The sequence below is a fragment of the Erpetoichthys calabaricus genome, chromosome 13, assembly GCF_900747795.2.
Source record: "Erpetoichthys calabaricus chromosome 13, fErpCal1.3, whole genome shotgun sequence".
NCBI classification, from domain to species: Eukaryota; Metazoa; Chordata; class Cladistia; order Polypteriformes; family Polypteridae; genus Erpetoichthys; species Erpetoichthys calabaricus.
In genome coordinates, this window is record NC_041406.2 from 139,177,700 (window position 1) to 139,202,820 (window position 25,121).

Consider the following 25,121-nt stretch of genomic DNA (forward strand, 5'->3'; position numbering starts at 1 on the left):
AGGTCTGTTGACTTGTTTTAAATGATGGCTCACTGCCTGGTCTCGCGTGACGTCATAAAAGCAATACCTGTCTTTTATTTCTGGCCCCGGGTGTGGCTGAATTTTTTCTTGCAGGATGTATAACGCTGCTCGCATTCGGGGGGTGGGTGGGGGGTTTTGCCCTTCGATCTTTTTAAAGCCTGTATAGCCGCTGTCCTTTTTGCTACAGCCCTGGGACAACCTCTTGGCACCAAGTCTCATGTTTACGGTCCCCGTGAGACGCACCGTGGCAAGTCTCCTTGGTCTCGCGTGTCTTTAAAATGTCTTTCGAGATGATCATGTATCGTAGCCTTGCATTTGCTTTCCATTCCAGGATTTTCTTTTATATATAGAGAGAAAATAAAAATCAACTGTGAGTGGTGCATTATCTGACTATAATGAGAATATTATGAGTATTGCCATTTCATTCTCTGGCACTACATGGCTAATTTGCATGCATCATTAAATACTAAATAATTCTGTTTCACTTCCTGTGTCAACATCTCATGTCCAATTCACATCGTCATCACTAACACTCGATATGAGCAACGGTTCTGTTTCAGTTCATTCTAAAACTGCTTTTACGGCTTCTCACTGGCCATTGTGTTTTTCATTGGAGTCCCCATCCCACTCATGAATATTGATGAGTTGCAGTGCATCCGTAAAGTATTCACAGCGCTTCATCACTTTTTCCACATTTTGTTATGTTACAGCCTTATTCCAAAATGGATTAAATTCATTTTTTCCCTCAGAATTCTACACACAACACCCCATAATGACAACGTGAAAAAAGTTTACTTGAAGTTTTTGCAAATTTATTAAAAATAAAAACATTGAGAAATCCCATGTACATAAGTATTCACAGCCTTTGCTGTGAAGCTCGAAATTGAGCTCAGGTGCCTCCTGTTTCCCCTGATCATCCTTGAGATGTTTCTGCAGCTTCATTGGAGTCCACCTGTGGTAAATTCAGTTGACTGGACATGATTTGGAAAGGCACACACCTGTCTATATAAGGTCCCACAGTTGACAGTTCATGTCAGAGCACAAACCAAGCATTAAGTCAAAGGAATTGTCTGTAGACCTCCGAGACAGGATTGTCTCAAGGCACAAATCTGGGGAAGGTTACAGAAAAATTTCTGCTGCTTTGAAGGTCCCAATGAGCACAGTGGCCTCCATCATCCGTAAGTGGAAGAAGTTCGAAACCACCAGGACTCTTCCTAGAGCTGGCCGGCCATCTAAACTGAGCGATCGGGGGAGAAGAGCCTTAGTCAGGGAGGTGACCAAGAACCCGATGGTCACTCTGTCAGAGCTCCAGAGGTCCTCTGTGGAGAGAGGAGAACCTTCCAGAAGGACGACCATCTCTGCAGCAATCCACCAATCAGGCCTGTATGGTAGAGTGGCCAAACAGAAGCCACTCCTTAGTAAAAGGCACATGGCAGCCCACCTGGAGTTTGCCAAAAGGCACCTGAAGGACTCTCAGACCATGAGAAAGAAAATTCTCTGATCTGATGAGACAAAGATTGAACTCTTTGGTGTGAATGCCAGGCGTCACGTTTGGAGGAAACTTGGCACCATTCCTACAGTGAAGCATGGTGGTGGCAGCATCATGCTGTGGGGATGTTTTTCAGCGGCAGGGACTGGGAGACTAGTCAGGATAAAGAGAAAGATGACTGCAGCAATGTACAGAGACATCCCGAATGAAAACCTGCTCCAGAGCGCTCTTGACCTCAGACTGGGGCGACGGTTCATCTTTCAGCAGGACAACGACCCTAAGCACACAGCCAAGATATCAAAGGAGTGGCTTCAGGACAACTCTGTGAATGTCCTTGAGTGGCCCAGCCAGAGCCCAGACTTGAATCCGATTGAACATCTCTGGAGAGATCTTAAAATGGCTGTGCACCGACGCTTCCCATCCAACCTGATGGAGCTTGAGAGGTGCTGCAAAGAGGAATGGGCGTAACTGGCCAAGGATAGGTGTGCCAAGCTTGTGGCATCATATTCAACAAGACTTGAGGCTGGAATTGCTGCCAACGGTGCATCAACAAAGTATTGAGCAAAGGCTGTGAATACTTATGGACATGGGATTTCTCAGTTTTTTTTATTTTTAATAAATTTGCAAAAACTTCAAGTAAACTTTTTTCACGTTGTCATTATGGGGAGTTGTGTGTAGAATTCTGAGGAAAAAAATGAATTTAATCCATTTTGGAATAAGGCTGTAACATAACAAAATGTGGAAAAAGTGATGAAGCGCTGTGAATACTTTCCAGATGCACTGTATCTTAGAGTGGCAAAATGAATAGAAACATTCATGATTTTTTATTTCATCCTCTAGATGGCAGCAATATACTGTCTGGAGCATTATATCAGGCTTAAAAATATAAAGCGGATCATTACATTCACCTCAAGTCTGACTCATGGATAACTCTGAATGAACAGAATTCTGAGCCCCAGTCACACTCTGGGTTAACACCAAGGAGGTTAATGATGGTGTTAGTCGTGAGTCACCAGAGTGAAAAAATGGTTCTTGCGTATTGCTTTGTGATTTATAAAGATAATGTGATATTTGACAAAATGTTGTTTCTGTCAACTGTAATTAATAAAGCAACACAATCATCAATGCACTTTTGCAGGTGAAAAATTGTTCCAGCTCCGGGCTCACATGTACCAAGCAAGAGGCCTGATTGCTGCGGACAACACGGGACTCTCTGATCCTTTTGCAAAAGTGACATTTGCTTCCCAGAGTCAGACCACAGTGGTAAGATGCATAGAATTTTAATTAACTTTGGTTTTGACCATATGTACAGCTCCAACTCTTACTGTATGTGTTCTGATACGGCTGGCTCACATAACTCAAAATGAGGCTTTGCCTCCCAAAACAAGGCTCCAGTGAGGGCCTGGGAAGAAGAATCAATGAATAGCCTGGTCCCAAACAGGCCGAAGTGAAGCTTAGGTTGAGAAAACTTCACAAAGGGAGAGGGAACCACACAAACGGAAGAGAAGCTTGTTGAATGTTCATAGCATCTCAAACGAAAGTACAATTGCAAAGTTATCTCTGTGTACTCTGCTTTTTAGAACAAACCCTACAGCCAAACCAGAGTGGAGAAAGAAAAAAAATAATGAGCTGAGATTGCGGCTTATTGCAGCGTGGTCCATGTTGATTGGCTGACAAAGTGAGGGTACTTTTGGGGAAAAACACAAGATTAGGAACCGCAGTGAAAAGCCACATTTAGATGTTATAAATAGGAGTACCAAAACACATAAACTCTAAAAAGTGGCAAAGCACTTCCAATAATGCCACCAAACTCCAGTTAGGAAAACAGGCAAACTTCATAAAAAATGAAAAGTTTAATTCTTAACAAAAAAGACCCAGTCACACAGTGGAGCTCCGTAGAGCACAATACAATACAATACAATTTATTTTTGTAGAGCCCAAAATCACACAAGAAGTGCCACAATGGGCTTTAACAGCTCCTGCCTTTTGACAGCGCCCCCCCCCAGCCTTGACTCTAAGAAGACAAAGAAAAAAATCGTGTAAGGAAAAAAAATGGACGACACCTTGGGAAAAGCCGTTCAAAGAGAGACCCCTTTCCAGGAAGACTGGGCGTACAGTGGATGTCAAAAAAGGGGGTCAATACAACACAATACACAGAACAGAACACAAGTAATCTTCAATACAATATAATAGTACAATAGAAATATTACAAGTACAGAGCAGAATTCAACAGTAGATCACACAATGGCAAAATGGAGATGTCTAAAAACACAAAACAATCCAAGGTGAACAGAACATGGCGTGTCAAAAGTCCAGATGAATCCATCCATCCATCCATTTTCCAATGGATGAATCCGAACACAGGGTCATGGGGGTCTGCTGGAGCCAATCCCAGCCAACATAGGGCACAAGGCAGGAACCAATCCCGGGCAGGGTGCCAACCCACCGCAGGACACACACAAACACACCAAGCACACACACGGGCCAATTTAGAATCGCCAATCCACCTAACCAGCATGTCTTTGGACTGTGGGAGGAAACCCACGCAGACACGGGGAGAACATGCAAACTCCACACAGGGAGGACGCGGGAAGCGAACCTAATTGCGAGGCAGCAGCACTACCACTGCGCCACCGTGCCGCCCTCCAGATGAATCAAAAAGCACAATTGCAGAAGCAACACTAACAACTTGACACAAGTCCCAAAGCTCATTCAAAATGAACCACCAGGAAGTTATAGGGCAGAGGGCAGTTCCTGGCAGTGATTGACAGGTGGCCCCGCCTCTTGAGGAACCACCCACAAAACACAATGAACTTTGCTGAGGCAGCGTACTGTACATCCAAGATCAAATACAAAGAATAGTGCACACAGTCAACAAAAACAGCATTAACAGTAAATGAACAAAACCAAAGATACAAAAGAAGACGTTGAACCCCAGCCAGGGGAGTAACTCCCGTTGAAACATGACAATAGCCCCCCAACCACAGTGAATCCTAGTCCCAGCTGTTACTTTAAAGCTAATTCATCAACAAGAACAGAGATGGAAACTTGTTAGGGGCAGATTTCATACAAATGTTACGAAGTCTTCACACAATGGACTACAGACAAGTAAGTGTGGTGGACAGTCGGACTGTGGGGACCCTCAAACCTTAACTTGAGGCCATTTAGGAAAAATCCGATGAATAAAATGAAAAAGCTTGGTTGTGGGCTGGATGGCATCTTCTCGTTAACATTGATCTGATGTTCTAACACCCTCAGTGTCAAGAGTCCTCACCATCGGCTCTCTGACTAGAAGTTGTGTCGAGGCCTGAAATGTGTAAATCTCATGTATGGTTTCTAAAACTTAATCCAGTTTCCAATCCAATTTTACATTTTGACTTTTCAGGTTTTTATGTACTTTACGTTCTTAAGAATGCCTCTTGATTTCTGCCCTTTTTGATGATTCCAGATTATAAATCAGAGCCTGACCCCGACTTGGAATCAGATGTTGTTCTTCAACAACATAAGCCTTCATGAGGATGCCAAGGACATCGCCAAAGATCCTCCTCTTGTTGTCATTGAGATTTATGACGATGATGCAGTGGTGAGTCCAAACCGCTCTTCTGCTGCAATTAGTGTAGTAGCAGCGTGGCTTCATGAAGTCTTCAGACCCCTTCACTTGTTCACATTTTGTTCTGTGGCCTTGTTGTATTAAAATCATTTCAATTCATTTCTGTCCCTCATCAAGCCACACTCGACACCCCAGAGTGACAAAGTGAAAGCAGAATTTTAGGAATTTTTGCAAAATTAGAAATAACATACTGAAGTAATAATAATGAATTAAATAATTACATTTATATAGAACTTGAGGACCCTACTTCAGCCCCCACTAATGTGTAGCATCCACCTGGATGGTCTGATGGCAGCCAGTTTTGTGCCAATATGCTCACCACATATTAGCTGTTAGATAGTGAAGCAGTGAGAGAGAAAACCAATTAGAGACGAGAAATGATTAGGGGGCCAGAATGACTAGGTCATGGTGGGCAATTAAGTCAGGACATCGGGATACACCCTACTCTTTAAGAAGGATGCCCGGGGATCTTTTATGAACACAGAGAGTCAGGACCTTAGTTTTATATCTCATCCAAAGGACGGTGCCATTTTAACTGCACTGGAGCATTGAGATCCACCACAGAGTAAGCGCCCCCTGTTGGACTCACCAACACCTCTTTCAACAGCAACCCAAGCTTTTCCTAAATGGCCTCCCATCCATGAAGTGGCCAGGCCTGAACATGCTTAGCTTCAGGTAGGTGAAGTATCTCAGTGATGCAAATATTCAGGTGCATCAGATGTTTGGAGACCACCTCTGGTTAATTCATTTGACTGGACTTGACCAGGAAAGAGACACACCTGTCTAGTTGAGCCAAAACCAAGCCATGAGGTTTAAGGGATTGCCTACAGGGCTCAGAGACAGGATTTTGTTGAGGCTCAGATCTGGGGAAGGCAGCAACATTTTGTTAGGAATCCCAGACGCCTTGTGGCCTCCATAGCTCTTAAATGAAAGAAGTTTAGAACAACAATGACTGTTTCTAAGCTGACCAATCAAGAGAGAAGATCCTTGGTAAGAGAGATGACCAAGAATCCAATGGTCTCTCTGTCTGAACTCCTGGAAATTTCTCCCATCTCCACACAGGCTTTCTGAAGTACAACAGCAACACTCCACTAAGCTGGGCTTTATGAGAGAGTGACCAGACAATACATGTGAGCCCACCTGGAGTCTGCAAAGAGACACCTAAAAAACTCTCGGACAATGAGAAAGCAGATTCTCTGGTCTGATAAAACCAAGATCAGGCCTTCCAAGTGTCACATCTGGAGGAAACCAGGCTAATCATCTGTGTAGTGCCATTCCAGTGATGGAGCCTGGTGGTGGCAACATGCTGTTGGGGTTGTTTTTCTGTAGCGGGGTCTCCAGTCAGGGATAAGGAAAACTTGAATGGAGCAAGGCACAGAGACATCCCTAAATGAAAACCTGCTTCCAAGGCCTCTGGACCTCAGACTGGGCCCGAGGCTAACCCTTCAAGAGGACAAAGCAGAAGTGGCTTGGGGACAACTCTGGGAATGTCCATTAATGGGCTGGCCACTTCTTTGTTGGTAAATAACAGATGTTGTCAGATAAAAACTATTTGAAATGCAGTTATAAAGAAAATTTTGGGTGTTTTAGTGCTCCTTTGCATCTGTAGAATCCCCCTGATTGGGAATCAAAGACCTCCATGAACTTTTGAATCTCAAAGTACAAGTGAGGCTCTGCCCCCATCTCCCAGCAGATGGCACTGTTGTTCAAAAACTGAATGCACTAGGAATCAATTCCCATTATTTACTTTTAATTTAAGTGAGAATTGATCAAATTAGTTTTAGTTAGACCACGACGGACGGGGTCATTGTGCCTCTGGAACTGATGCTGTAAACATGGCAGCATTGCTTCTTATCTTGTCATTTCAGTATCCAGTTAGCTGAGAATTATTGGGTGAGCAAAAGAACCGGTGTTAGGACATTGTTTTCTTCTTAATCTGTCACAGTGTCCTCCCAGAAATTTTCTGCTCTTTAGTCAGGCTTTGAACTATGAGGATTCCAAAGTTTTGGTGGCTTTTTTTTAATGTTGCTGAAAATATTTTGTGTCATTCTGGTCAAGATGCATTGCATTTAAAGTTGCATAATTAGATCTGGACCACCCTATATAGGAAAAGCCTATAAGACCCCAAAACTCAACCCTGATTATGATATTAATGACCCTGTCAGTCATGGTCATGTGACCTAAGAGAACAAGATGGTAAGCAAAACTAACTATCAGTTCTTGTTTAGATTAAAAATAAAGCCCAAACTGATGATGTTTTGTGTTGCAGGGTAAGGCGGAATACCTTGGCTCTACGGTGGCTGTTCCTGTCGTGAAGCTGGCAGAGGACCCCTACACGTCCCCTCAGCTGCAGTATTACCCCATTTTCTGTGGAAGCACCCCTGGAGGGGAGCTGCTGGCAGCATTTGAATTACTGCAGGTGGGTATCTTTTTTTTGTTTTTTAGCAGTGTAACGTATTGGATTTGAAGTGTATAATATTTTAAATAACAGTTTTAGCTGTGATTGTAGGCACCGATTTACCAAACAGCAGCAGTGATGGCTGCCAGTCAAAGAGCTTCTGCTGGTTTGGAGTTTGCGTGGAGCTGTGGAGATGGTCCGTCCTGGCTTGTGTTTTGGGTTTTCTTTCATAGACCTCATGGAAAGGATGTCCTTACTTCATATTTAATAAAAGAAAGCTTTTTGTTTTAATTTCTGTTGATGGGTTGGAGACACTTTTTGTCTGGCGATACTTTACAGGTTCCTGACTCCGAGTCTGAGGCTGAGGCCATTCCTCCCATCGATCAGCCGGACGGACAAGTGTATCCAGTGCCTGCTAACATCCGGCCAGTGCTGAGCAAATACAGAATTGAGGTACGTCATGACCATGGAGGCGGTGGACCCTCAGGGTGTCGTTGAGGTTTGTGGAGTCAAGTTTGTTATTTTAAATGCGTATTGGGAGTACTTTTTGAATTTTTCCTGGTCGTAGCAGATTTTGCTCCATCTTTCGTTTCTGATTTTTGTAGAGCAAATTGGACTTGAGGGCCTTGGGTTGTCTTTTCTGGGAACGCTTTTCTTGCCCCATTTTTTTTTGCCTTGCCATTGTTGTGCTTCTTTTGTTTATTGTGTTTATAAGAATTGATAAGAAAATATTTTTGGGATCACTCCAGATTTTTTTTTTTTTTTTTTTGTCCAGCATCTCCTGACTCACCGATGCGAGATATGATGTACTTATAATGTACCCTTTGACCCGTCTTGATGTCTGGTTATGTAAGACACCACCCCTACTTCTGAATGCCTAGAGGGGGCTGGGTGGTCTCATGGCCTGGAACCCCTGCAGATTTTTTTTTTTTCTCCAGCCGTCTGGAGTTTTTTTGTTTTTTCTGTCCTGTACTTTTATTCTACGTTAATTAGTGCTCCCTAATTCTATTTTTTAATTTATTTTGTCTTTTTTCTCTTCATTATGTAAAGCACTTTGAGCTCCATCATTTGTATGAAAATGTGCTATAGAAATAAATGTTGTGGTTCCTCTAGACCTCCCAAAAAAAAAAAAAAAATAAAAAATTTTTTTGGCCTTTCCCGAACCATACAGGTCATCCAGAAAGTATTCACAGCACATCACTTTTTCCACATTTTGTTATGTTACAGCCTTATTCCAAAATGGATTAAATTCATTTTTTTCCTTGGAATTCTACACACAACACCCCATAATGACAACGTGAAAAAAGTTTACTTGAGGTTTTTGCAAATTTATTAAAAATAAAAACATTGAGAAAGCACATGTACATAAGTATTCACAGCCTTTGCCGTGAAGCTCCAAATTGAGCTCAGGTGCCTCCTGTTTCCTCTGATCATCCTTGAGATGTTTCTGCAGCTTCATTGGAGTCCAGCTGTGGTAAATTCAGTTGACTGGACATAATTTGGAAAGGCACACACCTGTCTATATAAGGTCCCACAGTTGACAGTTCATGTCAGAGCACAAACCAAGCATGAAGTCAAAGGAATTGTCTGTAGACCTCCGAGACAGGATTGTCTCGATGCACAAATCTGGGGAAGGTTACAGAAGAATTTCTGCTGCTTTGAAGGTCACAATGAGCACAGTGGCCTCCATCATCCGTAAGTGGAAGAAGTTCAAAACCACCAGGACTCTTCCTAGAGCTGGCCAGCCATCTAAACTGAGCAATCGGGGGAGAAGGGCCTTAGTCGGGGAGGTGACCAGGGAGGAAACCCGATAGTCACTCTGTCAGAGCTCCAGAGGTGCTCTGTGGAGAGAGGAGAACCTTCCAGAAGGACAACCATCTCTGCAGCAATCCACCAATCAGGCCTGTATGGTAGAGTGGCCAGACGGAAACCACTCCTTAGTAAAAGGCACATGGCAGCCCACCTAGAGTTTGCCAAAAGGCACCTGAAGGACTCTCAGACCATGAGAAAGAAAAAATTCTCTGATCTGATGAGACAAAGATTGAACTCTTTGGTGTGAATGCCAGGCGTCACGTTTGGAGGAAACCAGGCACCGCTCATCACCAGGACAATACCATCCCTACAGTGAAGCATGGTGGTGGCAGCATCATGCTGTGGGGATGTTTTTCAGCGGCAGGAACTGGGAGACTAGTCAGGATAAAGGGAAAGATGACTGCAGCAATGTACAGAGACATCCTGGATGAAAACCTGCTCCAGAGCGCTCTTGACCTCAGACTGGGGCGATGGTTCATCTTTCAGCAGGACAATGACCCTAAGCACACAGCCAAGATATCAAAGGAGTGGCTTCAGGACAACTCTGTGAATGTCCTTGAGTGGCCCAGCCAGAGCCCAGACTTGAATCTGATTGAACATCTCTAGAGAGATCTTAAAATGGCTGTGCACCGATGCTTCCCATCCAACCTGATGGAGCTTGAGAGGTGCTGCAAAGAGGAATGGGCGAAACTGGCCAAGGATAGGTGTGCCAAGCTTGTGGCATCATATTCAAAAAGACTTGAGGCTGGAATTGCTGCCAAAGGGGCATCGACAAAGTATTGAGCAAAGGCTGTGAATACTTATGGACATGGGATTTCTCAGTTTTTTTATTTTTAATAAATTTGCAAAAACCTCAAGTATACTTTTTTCATGTTGTCATTATGGGGTGTTGTGTGTAGAATTCTGAGGAAAAAAATGAATTTAATCCATTTTGGAATAAGGCTGTAACATAACAAAATATGGAAAAAGTGATGAAGCGCTGGGAATACTTTCTAGATGCACTGTATATTGAGCAGGAAACGGCTCCCTTATGATAGAGTAAACCAATCGGTGCCTTCAGCAAAAACAATCAGAAGGACTTGACGTTGTGCAGACCACATCAGCTGAGCCAAGGGGTTCACCTGTTAATGGGATATGAGAAGGTCAAAGTTACTTCTTAATTAAACTTTGAAAAACTGGGGATCGGTAATACAGATGTTTGCAAGGTCGTTTTTTGAGGTTGCTGATCATATTTTTAATGTTTGATTCTTTACCGGTGGTCCTAGCCCCCTCTAAAAGTCACTCCCAGAAGATGAAAACAGAGGCATGTGGGGTATCGTTTCAGACTATTTCATGGTTGGTGATTATGGATATGAGGTTATTTTTGATTTTTGAGCCTTCTATGAACCTTTACCAGAGGGTGAAAAGTGACAAGTTTCTATTACCTTCGAGAATACGGTATTTAGACTTTAAACATTTAAATCAAGTACCAGATTTTAATATTTGCAATATTTGATGCGACTGTTCTTGTTTATTATGTACAAGGGTTAATCAAAAGGTAAAGGAAAATTGAAAATTATGCGGTCACTGTCACGTGTAGAAGTTAATGCAATATAACACGTTGTTTGTGAAGGCTTATGGGTAATTGGAACTCACACAGAGCAGCTTTCTGCCATTGGTCTAGTTGAAGCCAAGGTCAAATGAACATGGACACTCCGCAGCGGGGCTGCACTGTTGTTGAGCAACACACTGTAGTGAGATTTGTTTGGGCAGAGGGGGCACAACCCACTGGAATTTTCTGAAAATTTCACCAATGAAACAAATTCAGCGGAGTTCACTGCTCTGTAATATTAGCTAGCAAAGACCAAGGTGAGATTTCACAGTTTGGGTGTGCCTGGGATCTTGAATTGCAGCAAATGTTCTGTGAAATCATCTTTTTAAAGATTTTACTAAAGGCGTCTCATGAATATTCGCTTTATCCTAAACATTTCTGTTTTCTCATGTAACACTGGTATTTTTAAACATTTGCGTATTCAGTGTTGAATCTTATTTTTTTAATTCATGTTAATTAAAGCCGAGTGTGATGATGCAGTTCCTCACTTTTTTTCTCTGTGCCTGCTATCAGGTTCTGTTTTGGGGACTACGTGATATGAAGAAAGTTCAACTGCTGTCAGTCGATCGGCCTCAAGTTTTCATCGAATGTGCGGGTAAAGGAGTCAAATCCTCGGTCATCCAGAGTTACAAAAGCAATCCCAACTTCTCTGTTCTTGCTGATTCATTTGAGGTGGTAAGTAACTCAACATCCATTCCCTTTGCTGATGCTTATTCCATGCTTGCCTTATTGATGAAATGTTTTTTTTTTTCAATTTGTAACAGGAGCTACCAGAGAATGAACTTCTTCATCCTCCCCTGAGTATCAGCGTCGTTGATTGGAGGGCTTTTGGCCGAAGTACAATGGTTGGAACTCACGTCATCAACAGCTTGAAGCAGTATGTCTTTGAGATGCTAAAACGTCCTGTAATATCAGAAGTAAAGGAGGAAAAACAGCATAAGCGAGGTAATGCTGCTGATATGTCTTCCTGTTCAGTCCTAAATCTAAAATGGCACCAGATACAGAGCAAATTTACAAATGGCATATGACAATGACATATGCATTACATTTGTCATTCCAACAGATGGTGCACCACAACATTTTAGTAATTAAATACATTGCATTTCTCATTCCAACAGAAGGCACATCATAAACATTAACACTACTTTTATGAATCCCATACCAAATGGCATATATCAGTTACATATACATTTCATTTGTCATTCCAACATATGGCGCACTACAAACATTAACATGAATCCCATATCAAATGGCATAAAACACAGACACATGCATTTAATTTCTCATTCCAACACTTGGCACATCACAAACATTTTTAGTAATAAAATGCATTGCATTTGTCATTCCAACAGATGGTGCAGCACAAACATCCATCCATTTTCCAACCCGCTGAATCCGAACACAGGGTCACGGGGGTCTGCTGGAGCCAATCCCAGCCAACACAGGGCACAAGGCAGGGAACCAATCCTGGGCAGGGTGCCAACCCACCGCAGAGAACAAACATTTTTAGTAATAAAATGCATTGCATTTCTCATTCCAACAGATGGTGCATCACAAATATTAAGAGTCCTTTTACAAATCCCGTATCAAATGGCATATAACAGTGACATATGCATTGCATTTGTCATTCCAACAAATGGCACACTACATACAATAACACTGCTTTTATGAGTCCCATATCAAATGGCATAAAACAGACACATGCATTTAATTTCTCATTCCAACAGTTGGCACATCACAAACATTTTTGCAATAAAATGCATTGCATTTCTCATTCCAACAGATGGTGCATCACAAATATTAAGTGATTTTATAAATTCCATATCAAATGGCATAAAACAGAGACACATGCATTTAATTTCTCATTCCAACAGTTGGCACATCACAAACATTGTTAGCAATAAAATGCATTGCATTTCTCATTCCAACAGATGGCACACTACATACATTAACACTGCTTTTATGAGTCCCATATCAAATGGCATAAAACAGAGACCCATGCATTTCATTTCTCATTCCAAATGTTGGCGCATCACAAACATTTTTAGTAATAAAATGCATTGCATTTCTTCATTCCAACAAATGGTACATCACAAATATTAAAAGTGATTTTATAAATTCCATATCAAATGGCATATATCAGTGACATATGCATTGCATTTGTCATTCCAACTGATGGTGCATCACAAACATTGTTGGTAATAAAATGCATTGCATTTGTCATCCTAACAGATGACACAAAACAACCTTTTACACTGCTTTTATAAATCCCATATCAAATGGCTTATACCAGTGACCTATGCATTGCATGTTCCACTGCAAACACTAATACTGAGGTCTATGTTGATTATTTAGATTTCAGCCCATCTTAGACGAGTAGCACAGCTAGAATAACAAAAAAAATGGAAAGCTTCCAAAAAGGTGAATTATTTTTATAGGCATTGCATGTCTTTTATAATTTGGAGACTAAACCATACACCAGACTCCAGACAAGTTCTCACTGGTGTGTCGTATGGCTTAACCCTCCTCTACACATCAGGTTGGCTGATCATTGAAGGGATGTGTAATGGCTGATTTTCTCAGTTAGTGATTCATTGTGAGTAATTTATTTGCTTTGTTGCATTTCATTTTAGTCAGTGTTGTAGAAGAAGTCGACGTGATAGACGCCTCTCCCCCAGACATTTACGTGAACATAGATCCAGAGCCTCAAGCCAGGCCTTCAACAGAAGCTCCAAAATCAAAGGTACTGAACTATCTGTATTTTAATTCAGATCTTTTTTCCTCACACATAGAATTCTCATTTTATCTCATTTTCTGAAACCGCTTTTCCCACCGAGGGTTATGGTGGCAGCAAGCCAAGTAGGTTTCCCCAAAACTTTCCTGTCCCCAGCTACAAATTCCAGCTCTCCCAAGAGGATTTCTGTTTGTTTCCAAGCCAGCCGAGAGATGAAATCACTCCAGTGTGTCCTGGGTCTGCCGCAGGGTCTCAGTGCCTGGAGCAGTTCTAGAAGGTTCTGCGTGGTTTGCATCCTTACGACATGCTCAGACCACCTCACCTGGATCCTCTTGATCAGGACTAGCAGCGACTCGCTCAGTCTGCTGAGCTTTGCACCCTATCACGTAGTGTCAGCCCTGCCACCCTGTGAAGACACATCGTTTCTGCCCGTTGTACTTTTAACCTCGTTCTTTCGGTCATTGCCCACAGCTCATGACCACAGGTGAGGACAGAGATGTGGATTGACTGGTAAACTGAGAGTTTTTTGCCTTCAGACTTGGCTCCTGCTTAACCACCACTGATGGGCATGGCTCATTTTGAAGGCGACTCTCAGCGTTCCTCCTATGCCTTTCCTCGGTATCCAAATGCGTATCAACCTCTCTTGAATTCCTGTTTTAATTGCATTAGACTGAGCAACTGAAGTGAAACTGACCAATCAAAACAAAGTCCAACTGACCAATAAGATTACTCGGAGGGACCGGACAAACACACACACTCACACACACACTCACAGTAGCATTTTATTATAAAGTAAATGTACTGAAACAAAAAAGGAATGTGACCACTGGACTCCTTGATTCCCCCAAATTCTCACAATGATGTTTGAAATCATTTTATAGAACTGTGGAACATTAAAAACAAATGCCAGACCAGGACAATTAGGATTTCAGATTTTCATCCTGTGCAGAACAATTCTGGCACATTATTTTGGATTTTTGGTGATTTATTTTTTACCGATCTTCTGCTGATATCCTCTCAATGCTATTTCCGATTCATGATGTTCTCAGAGTATTTTGTCCTTGTGAGTGAGATTTCTAACAGTGCTTTGTGTGATTCCATCACAATGGCGACTACTTAAGACGCTGTGGCAGGGACACTGTTGTCCAGGTTTTGGATTAAAAATGAACAAATCTCCCCGTGACTCTGTGTTCGGATTCAGCGGGTTGGAAAATGGATGGATGGATGAACAAATCTTGGTGTATGGACTTATCTAAGCAGACTTCTTGGTAAAAATGGGGATATCTCCTCCTTTTGATGACTATGCCAGCAATCACGGGGTCCATTTCTCACTGCAGTACCAGTCGAAGCCCATTTGGAGCTCTAGGTGGGGTTGACGGACGTCGCCCCTTGTTGTCCATAACGGGTAGTGTGTGTTGTCCGGGGCACGTGCCCCTTCAATAGCACAAACGGTGCCCCTTTGCACATATATTTCAAATTTGAGGAGCACACGCCCCTTGGTGATGAACATACGCTCTTTCACTTTCATAAATGGTGCACTCACTATCATCAGCATTCACCAACTTGGGGTCCCACACGAGTGCACCTTTGTTTACATGCAACAGACATTATCATCATACTTCTACAACCCTGGGGGGCAGGCCCCCCTCGGCGTCCAAAGCATGCACTCCTTATCTTTCATAAATGGCGCCCCCTCCGGTGACGGTGCCCTTGGACTGACCAGAGCCCCACCTTACTGTCTTATGTCTGTATCAGCTGAGATGGGGTTCCGGCTCCCTGTAACATAGAATCAGTAGATGGATGGTGACTAACAGGACAACATTAAAATGTCATACAGATTTCCAGAAAAACATGTCGAAGATCCACAAAGAGAAGGAGACGCACCATAGCCGATGAATCGGCAGAGAATGTTATCGACTGGTGGTCGAAATACTACGCCTCCCTGGAAAAGGTCAAACAGGTGAGTCATTTTATTTTTAAATGAAATTCCTTGCCATTCTGGCGTGTGCATATAACCTTCTTCTTTGGGGTAGTGCTGCACCGCTTTATCAGGCAATCCAAGGAAGTGTGGCCAGTTTTGTCAACCATATGGCGGAAAGAAAAAAGGATATGTGGGGAAAGAAGAAGGAGGAGGAAGGAAGGCTGGGAAGTGAGATCCATATGGCGTACAGTGAGCAGGTCCCTTCAGAAAGTAAGGAGTAGAACTAGAGGGTGTGCAGAGAAGATAGAACAAAGCCACGGCCTGTTATGTCAGGCTAAGAGAACAGAGAGCCCTTCTACAGTCCTGAATGAGATGGACACATGAGGACCCAATATTGGTCTTCTAAATTGCCCAAATCATTATTTTCACTTGAAAGAATACTCCACTCAAAAATAAAATATTTTTTTATGTGTTAGTTACCCCATACACTTTGTAGTGATAGCCCGGGAAAGATGTTTGATCTCATGTTTTCATGCAGAATGGAGACGATCAAGTGTCTGATGTAATAGGCCTCTATGGTGACCAACGTTAGACAACTTCTTCTTCTAAAAGCTTTTCCCAGTTTTCGCTGTACTTGACCAGCTTCCTCCATTCACTTTCACTTTCTGCTGTACACGTCCCTTTCTTCCTCAGATCTTCTCTTTACACAGCCCATCCACTCTCTCTTTCATTGTCCTCTTCTCCCCCATATCCAGGATTCTTCTCCGTACATTGGTTACCTCTCTTCTCATGATAAGCCTGTACCGCTTCAACCTCCTTTTCTGTATTTTCATAGAGATTCCACCTCCTCCTAATTGCACATCTGATTCTCTCCTTCTGGATCTCGCCAAGTTTTGTCGTCCCACACATCTGTCTCAGCCTCCTGCAGCGTCCAGTTTCCTTTCACACACCTTTTTAACTGCCCAGGTTTTCGATCCATATGACAATGCCGGTCTACCCACTCGGTGTTTTAGACACTTTACCTTTCACTCTTGCACAGACTGTTTGGTCACATGACACTCCTGACTTCTTTTTCCATTCTGTTCCATGGTTTATTTGTAAATCTAGCTTTAAATCTTCTGTAATTGAGGATCTGAGATATTTGAACTTTTCCTCCGTGGCTCACTTGGGCTTTCTAGTGTCATTTTTTAATGCACTAGTGAGGCCTCATCTGGAGTTCTGTGTGCAGTTTTGGTCCCCATTCTACTTAAAGGACATAGCAGCACTAGGAAAAAGTCGCTCTTCCCGGGACATTATTTAGTGTTGCAATGTCCTTTTTGTAGCCTGGTGACCAAAACTGCACACAGAACTCCAGAAGAGGCCTCACCAGTGCATTATAAAGGTTGAGCATAACCTTCTTGGACTCGTACTCCACATCAGGGCGCTATATAACCTGACATTATGTGAGCCTTCTGAATGGCTTCTGAACACGGGCAGTTGATAGTATCAAGTCCACTACGACTCCTAAGTCCTTCTCATCAGGTGTATTTTCAATTTTCAGACCTCCCATTATGTATTCAAACCTAAACCTGGAGGCCTAAGCTGCACCCAGAACTCCCAGATGAGGCCTTGCCAGTGCGTTATAAAGCTTCAGCAGAACCTCCTGTGACTTGAACTGCACACATCAGGGCGCTATATAACCTGACATTCTGTCAGAATTCTCAATGGCTTCTGAACTCTGTCTGGAAGTTGGTTGCGTCAAGTCCACTACGACCCCTAGCTCCTTCTCCTAAGGCGTATTTTCAAGTTTCAGACCTCCCATTGTGTATTTAAGCTTTACATTTTTACTTCCTATGTGTAATACTTTACATTTACTGAGATTAAATTTCATTTGCCTCAAATCTGCCCAAGTCCCTCTGTGATGATTCAACAGATTCTTTATTATCTGCCATTCCACCTAGCCTGGTATCACCTGCAAACTTAACCGTCCTGTTGTTTATATTCCTATCCAAATCATTTCTATATATTAAAAATAGAATCAGCCCCAGGACTGACCCCTGCTGGACATCCTTCTTAACATCATTAATTTCTGATGAGGTTCCTTGCACCATCACTCTCTGCTTCTTGTGTCTGAGCACCCATCCACACACCACACCCTGATCTCCCACTTCTTTTAATTTGATGCCCAACCTTTCATGTGGCACAACTTCATAGACTCAAGTCCCGGTTTAAAAAAAAAAAGGTTTATTTCCCCAAATACCTCATATAAAGGCTTCAGAAAGGGAGTAAACCAATCACTGCTCAATTCTTCTCCCCCTCTCTCTCTCTTTCCACTTCTCCAGGTGAGCTTTGTCCTTCTCCTTTCCCGACTCTGACTCTCCTGGATGAGGTCTGTTGGTCTCTTTTATCTTGGACCCAGCAGGACTAACGCATAGCCTGATGAAAGTACTTCTGGGTCAATCAGAAGTCCCACAAACTAGGGACTGTTAATCCCTTCAGCTCCCCCTGGTGGTCCCCTCAGAATCCAACAGGGCTGCCTCACGAGACTGCAGGTTCCAGCATGTCCTGCTTCTGTCCGTATGGGGATCTGAACCCAAGGAGTCTGCCATCTAATGTACTGGGGAAGAAAATGTCCCAAATACATCGTCTTTACCAGTCCTTCCATTATACTGGTCTCCCAACTGGGTAAGGACCCCCTGTTAAGTCCCGGCCGGGATGCCATTCTCTGCATGCCATTCATTACACACCTTATCAACAGCTTTCTGATGAGTAAAAGTGACAGTTTTAGGTTTGAGTTGTCGTGATTGGAGGAATAATACAGACACATTTAAATAAATACTCGACAAAAAACACGTTTATTTAATTTTGTCCGAAATATTTCTTCATACAAACCACATGGGGGTAAGTAACATTAAAAAAAAAATGTCATTTTGGGGGGAGTATTCCTTTAAGTGTTAAAATAGATGGTGCATCCTGGCCTGTCTTTACCAGCATTTTACATGTTTAAATTAAGAAAAGACGCTTCCTTTGATTAAACACATTCACCATACATCACAAGTCAGAGTTCAGTATTCATTCTTAACATACAGTGCATCCAGAAAGTATTCCCAGCGCTTCATCACTTTATCCACATTTTGTTATGTTACAGCCTTATTCGAAAATGGATTAAATTCATTTTTTTCCTCAGAATTCTACACACAACACCCCATAATGACAACGTGAAAAAAGTTTACTTGAGGTTTTTGCAAATTTATTAAAAATAAAAAAACTGAGAAATCCCATGTACATAAGTATTCACAGCCTTTGCTCAATACTTTGTTGATGCCCCTTTGGCAGCAATTCCAGCCTCAAGTCTTGTTGAATATGATGCCACAAGCTTGGCACCCCTATCCTTGGCCAGTTTCGGCCCATTCCTCTTTGCAGCACCTCTCAAGCTCCATCAGGTTGGATGGGAAGCGTCGGTGCACAGCCATTTTAAGATCTCTCCAGAGATGTTCAATCAGATTCAAGTCTGGGCTCTGGCTGGGCCACTCAAGGACATTCACAGAGTTGTCCTGAAGCCACTCCTTTGATATCTTGGCTGTGTGCTTAGGGTCGTTGTCCTGCTGAAAGATGAACCATCGCCCCAGTCTGAGGTCAAGAGCGCTCTGGAGCAGGTTTTCATCCAGGATGTCTCTGTACATTGCTGCAGTCATCTTTCCCTTTATCTTGACGAGTCTCCCAGTCCCTGCCGCTGAAAAACATCCCCACAGCATGATGCTGCTGCCACCACCATGCTTCACTGTAGGGATGGTATTGTCCTGGTGATGAGCGGTGCCTGGTTTCCTCCAAACGTGACGCCTGGCATTCACACCAAAGAGTTCAATCTTTGTCTCATCAGACCAGAGAATTTTCTTTCTCATGGTCCAAGAGTCCTTTCATGTGCCTTTTGGCAAACTCCAGGTGGGCTGCCATGTGCCTTTTACTAAGGAGTGGCTTCCATCTGGCCACTCTACCATAAAGGCCTGATTGGTGGATTGCTGCAGAGATGGTTGTCCTTCTGGAAGGTTCTCCTCTCTCCACAGAGGACCTCTGGAGCTCTGACAGAGTGACCATCGGGTTCTTGGTCACCTCCCTGACTAAGGCCCTTCTCCCCCGATCGCTCAGTTTAGATGGCCGGCCAGCTCTAGGAAGAGTCCTGGTGGTTTCGATTTTTCTTCCACTTACGGATGATGGAGGCCACTGTGCTCATTGGGACCTTCAAAGCAGCAGAAATTCTTCTGTAACCTTCCCCAGATTTGTGCCTTGAGACAATCCTGTCTCGGAGGTCTACAGACAATTCCTTTGACTTCATGCTTGGTTTGTGCTCTGACATGAACTGTCAACTGTGGGACCTTCTATGGACTCCAATTAAGCTGCAGAAACATCTCAAGGATGATCAGGGGAAACTGGATGCACTTCAGCTCAATTTCGAGCTTCACGGCAAAGGCTGTAAATACTTATGTACATGTCCTTTCTCAATTTTTTTATTTTTAATAAATTTGCAAAAACCTCAAGTAAACTTTTTTCACGTTGTCATTATGGGGTGTTGTGTGTAGAATTCTGAGGGAAAAAATGAATGCAATCCATTTTGGAATAAGGCTGTAACATAACAAAATGTGGAAAAAGTGATGAAGTGCTGTGAATACTTTCCGGATGCTCTGTAATTCCTTTCATCCACTGGTGTTTACTTTTTACAGCTTCTTCAAGAAAATGAAAGCGTATTGTGAATGAGTGACTATGTATGTGACATATTTGTTAAGCAAAAGCAAATCAGCTCTAGTGAACTTCATTAAAATTGTGATTAAAAGCTAAAATAAATCAATTAATAAATAAATGTCCTTTGTTTTACCTGAAGGATAAGCTGAAAGGCCAGCCTTTGCCGATTCCGGGCACAAACGGTGAGTGTCAAAGTTCTTTTGTTCTTAACGAAACTCCACTTCAGTGTTCCACGTGTCTTTCCTGCTTTGGTGTGTCATTGCGTTTATTTCGACATAAATCGTCCAAAACAAAGACAAACTCAATGCAATCTTCACCACTATGATATGCCACAATATTGCCAGTCTGTTTTAAAACCATTTATGTTGTTATTATCTAAAAACTGAAAAGCATTTTTGAAAATCTGTAAACCGTAAAGGTGACCGGCAGTGATGAGTGAAACCCACTGAAGTCGGAACGGAAATGTTTGTGAATTTCGGCGAACTCTGCAAAATGTATTGACGTCACAGGGGAAGGAGAAGCTAAATTAACTTTGATTGGATTATAAACGGTTCAATGGTCTTTGAAGTGTCCCTGGGTGCCATCTATGCTGGATTACCTGAGCTGTGAGGCAGTAAGAGCTGACCCTGGCACCACTGTGCCTCCCCGAGATCAAGTAAAAGGAATACTGAAGCCAAAAATGTTATTTTAATATGTTACTTACCTCATGTAGATTGTAGTGATGGCCAAGAAAAACTTTTAATACAAACTGGAGAGACCAAAATAAATAAATAAATAACCACTATCTACCTGCCCATTAGTTTGCTTCTGACGGCCACTACAGGTTACTATTGGATTGTTCCAACTCCTAATTTCCTCCTGTCAATCATGGCCCAGGAGGCGTGTCCTGCCCTAGAAATCCAAATCCTTCCTCCCAGCTCTTCTCCATTTCTCACACTTCCGTGAATGAGTGTCCGCACACACACAGGTCTGCGTGGAAATGATTTCTCGGTCCCTCTTCTTAACCACATCTGTCATGGTTTCATCGCCATTGTAGGTACTGATTCAGTTTGTGAATGAGAATTGTGTAACTTGTTTCTGGGTAATAATTCAGTTCATGAATCAAATGGGTGAGAATCAAGCACTTTGTTTGCAGATAATGATTCTGTTTGTGAATTAAATAATTGAAATTGTGTGACTCGTTTGTGGGTAATGACTCAGTATGCAAATCAAATGAAGGAGAATTGTGCACCTTGATTGCAGGTAATGATTCAGTCCACAAATCAATTAACAAATCATGTGCCTTGTTCGCAGGAAATGATTGTTTGTTAATTGAACAAAAATCCTGTGCCTTGTTTGAGGGTAATGATTCAGTATAATTAAATGGGCAAGAATCACGTGCCTCGTATGTTGGTAATGATCCCGTTTAATTAAATGATCGAAAATCGTGTGCCTGATTTGTGGGTAATGATGCAGTTTAATTAAATGAGACTCATGTGCCTCGTTCTCAGGTAATGGTTCAGTTTAATTGAATGAATTAGAATCATTTAGCTCATTTGCAGGTAATGATTCAGTTTTTTAATTAAATGCAGGAGAATCATACACCTCGTTCGCGGGTAATGATTTAGATGGAGCTCAAAAGAATCGGTGAATTATACATGCCAGTGCAGTCAACGAACCATTAAAATGTGTGTGTTAAGTAAAGTTGAAAGCAAATTATTGTTATTAATTACAGTGATATTTCTATAAGCTTTGATTTTGTGTGACTAATTTGTTGAATGAACAAAGGGCCGTGAATGTATTAGTTTAGTATTATTTTAGTGTCTCTTTAGAACAATTCCAATCAAAAATTGTAAAAAGCAAACAATTAATAGTTTCTCGTGTAAATGTGTTACAACTGTATTGTACTTGTATGATGAACAAGAGAACTGTCAGTGACAGAGTTCTCATTCGCCGGTAATAATTCAGTACAAATGCAAAAAAATCAGAAGTGAAGTTAATAAGAACCCTGATTTAGACGGGTGGCACTTGCACATGCGCTTTAAATGATAAGATGCCAATGGCATCACGTGTGTGCTGCAGAGCTCCTGTTGCACTCTGCTGAATCAATTCCTTCAACTCACTGAAAAGAGTTGTTTTCAAAAAGACTAATCGCTCCTGAATATTCCCTGCATGGGTTCTGGGATGTGGGAGGAATACTGAAATACCCCAACGTAAAAATGAATGCAGGCAAGAGGATAACGTGCAATTCATGAGTTTTGTTTCTCACATTTTAAATTGAATTTGGGTCATTTTTGAGTTATTATAAATTTAGGACATGATATTTTCTGTGTTTTTGTGACGCCATTTTATTCTTATTTCCTTTGGACCTCTCCATTTTGGGAACTGTATATTATTCATTAGCCATGTTGTTCACTGTTGCTGTGCCTGTTGCCAGTCATGTGACATGGAAGTCACATGATGAGTTACATCTTAGTACTTTCCACTATTTATGACGGCATTGTGATATTCACTTACTCTAAATATCTTTGGTTAGCATTTAGCTAAATAGGAGAATAGGATCGTTAGATACGGCAGATTCACCTACTGAGATGGTTTTCAGCCTCAATGTTTGTTTAGCGCTTTGGATTTTGATGATCGTCTCTGTTTTTTGACATCCTGGTTCTTTTATCTATCTTTCTAGTCATTTTATGCTCTATGTGGGACTTGTACAGTGCCTTTAAGAAATATTCTGACCACTTATCTCGTTACACGTTTTGTTCTGTTGCGACCCTGGGCTAAAATCCTTTAAATACATTTTTTTCTCTCATCAAGTAACACTCAATACCCCAGAATAACAAAACAAAAACAGGATTTAAAGAATTTTTGAAAATGTACAAAAGAGAAAAAAATATCTACAGTGCATCCAGAAAGTATTCCCAGCGCTTCATCACTTTGTCCACATTTTGTTATGTTACAGCCTTATTCCAAAATGGATTAAATTCATTTTTTTCCTCAGAATTCTACACACAACATCCCATAATGACAGTTTAATCCCATAAAAAAGTTTACTTGAGATTTTATGCAAATTTATTAAAAAATAAAAAAACTGAGAAATCCCATGTCCATAAGTATTCACAGCCTTTGCTCAATACTTTGTCGATGCCCCTTTGGCAGCAATTCCAGCCTCAAGTCTTGTTGAATATGATGCCACAAGCTTGGCACACCTATCCTTGGCCAGTTTCGCCCATTCCTCTTTGCAGCACCTCTCAAGCTCCATCAGGTTGGATGGGAAGCGTCGGTGCACAGCCATTTTAAGATCTCTCCAGAGATGTTCAATCGGATTCAAGTCTGGGCTCTGGCTGGGCCACTCAAGGACATTCACAGAGTTGTCCTGAAGCCACTCCTTTGATATCTTGGCTGTGTGCTTAGGGTCGTTGTCCTGCTGAAAGATGAACCGTCGCCCCAGTCTGAGGTCAAGAGTGCTCTGGAGCAGGTTTTCATCTAGGATGTCTCTGTACATTGCTGCAGTCATCTTTCCCTTTATCCTGACTAGTCTCCCAGTCCCTGCCGCTGAAAAACATCCCCACATCATGATGCTGCCACCACCATGCTTCACTGTAGGGATGGTATTGGCCTGGTGATGAGCGGTGCCTGGTTTCCTCCAAATGTGACACCTGGCATTCACACCAAAGAGCTCAATCTTTGTCTCATCAGACCAGAGAATTTTCTTTCTCATGGTCTGAGAGTCCTTCAGGTGCCTTTTGGCAAACTCCAGGTGGGCTGCCATGTGCCTTTTACTAAGGAGTGGCTTCCGTCTGGCCACTCTACCATAAAGGCCTGATTGGTGGATTGCTGCAGAGATGGTTGTCCTTCTGGAAGGTTCTCCTCTCTCCACAGAGGACCTCTGGAGCTCTGACAGAGTGACCATCGGGTTCTTGGTCACCTCCCTGACTAAGGCCCTTCTCCCCCGATCGCTCAGTTTAGATGGCCGGCCAGCTCTAGGAAGAGTCCTGGTGGTTTCAAACTTCTTCCACTTATGGATGATGGAGGCCAGTGTGCTCATTGGGACCTTCAAAGCAGCAGAAGTTTTTCTGTAACCTTCCCCAGATTTGTGCCTTGAGACAATCCTGTCTCGGAGGTCTACAGACAATTCCTTTGACTTCATGCTTGGTTTGTGCTCTGACATGAACTGTCAACTGTGGGACCTTCTATAGACAGGTGTGTGCCTTTCCAAATCATGTCCAGTCAACTGAATTTACCACAGGTGGACTCCAATGAAGCTGCAGAAACATCTCAAGGATGATCAGGGGAAACAGGATGGACCTGAGCTCAATTTTGAGCTTCATGGCAAAGGCTGTGAATACTTATGTACATGTGCTTTCTCAATGTTTTTATTTTTAATTGCAAAAATCTCAAGTAAACTTTTTTCACGTTGTCATTATGGGGTGTTGTGTGTAGAATTGTGGGAAAAAAATGAATTGAATCCATTTTGGACTAAGGCTGTAACATAACAAAATGTGGGAAAAGTGATGAAGTGCTGTGAATACTTTACGGATGCACTATGTATATGTGTATATATATGTATATGTATGTATATGTATATGTGTATATATATGTATATGTATATATATATGTATATATGTATGTGTATGTATATGTGTATATGTATGTATATGTATATATATACACTTGGCACCAGGACACCCTAGGCCTCAGTTCGATGATCGACTTTGTGGTCGTGTCGTCGGACTTGCGGCCACATGTCTTGGACACTCGGGTGAAGAGAGGGGCGGAGCTGTCAACTGATCACCACCTGGTGGTGAGTTGGCTTTGATGGTGGGGGAGGATGCCGGTCAGGCGTGGTAGGC

The 25,121-nt window shown here is 42.3% G+C and overlaps 1 protein-coding gene across 3 annotated transcripts in view; it reads left to right on the plus strand.

Annotated features, from left to right (window-relative positions):
• The window catches only part of fer1l6 (fer-1 like family member 6), a 124,253-nt gene that overhangs the window by 54,331 nt on the left and 44,801 nt on the right, over window positions 1-25,121 (plus strand). For 2 of the 3 annotated variants that reach the window (XM_051935967.1, XM_051935968.1), the window contains exons 20-28: window positions 2,649-2,773; window positions 4,959-5,093; window positions 7,390-7,539; window positions 7,858-7,971; window positions 11,435-11,596; window positions 11,686-11,882; window positions 13,559-13,664; window positions 15,493-15,615; window positions 20,432-20,474. In XM_051935967.1, the coding sequence (XP_051791927.1) occupies window positions 2,649-2,773; window positions 4,959-5,093; window positions 7,390-7,539; window positions 7,858-7,971; window positions 11,435-11,596; window positions 11,686-11,882; window positions 13,559-13,664; window positions 15,493-15,615; window positions 20,432-20,474 (1,155 nt within the window). Of the gene's footprint in view, window positions 1-2,648; window positions 2,774-4,958; window positions 5,094-7,389; window positions 7,540-7,857; window positions 7,972-11,434; window positions 11,597-11,685; window positions 11,883-13,554; window positions 13,665-15,492; window positions 15,616-20,431; window positions 20,475-25,121 lie in introns of all 3 variants that reach the window. The other variant, XM_028817740.2, reaches the window with a different exon arrangement.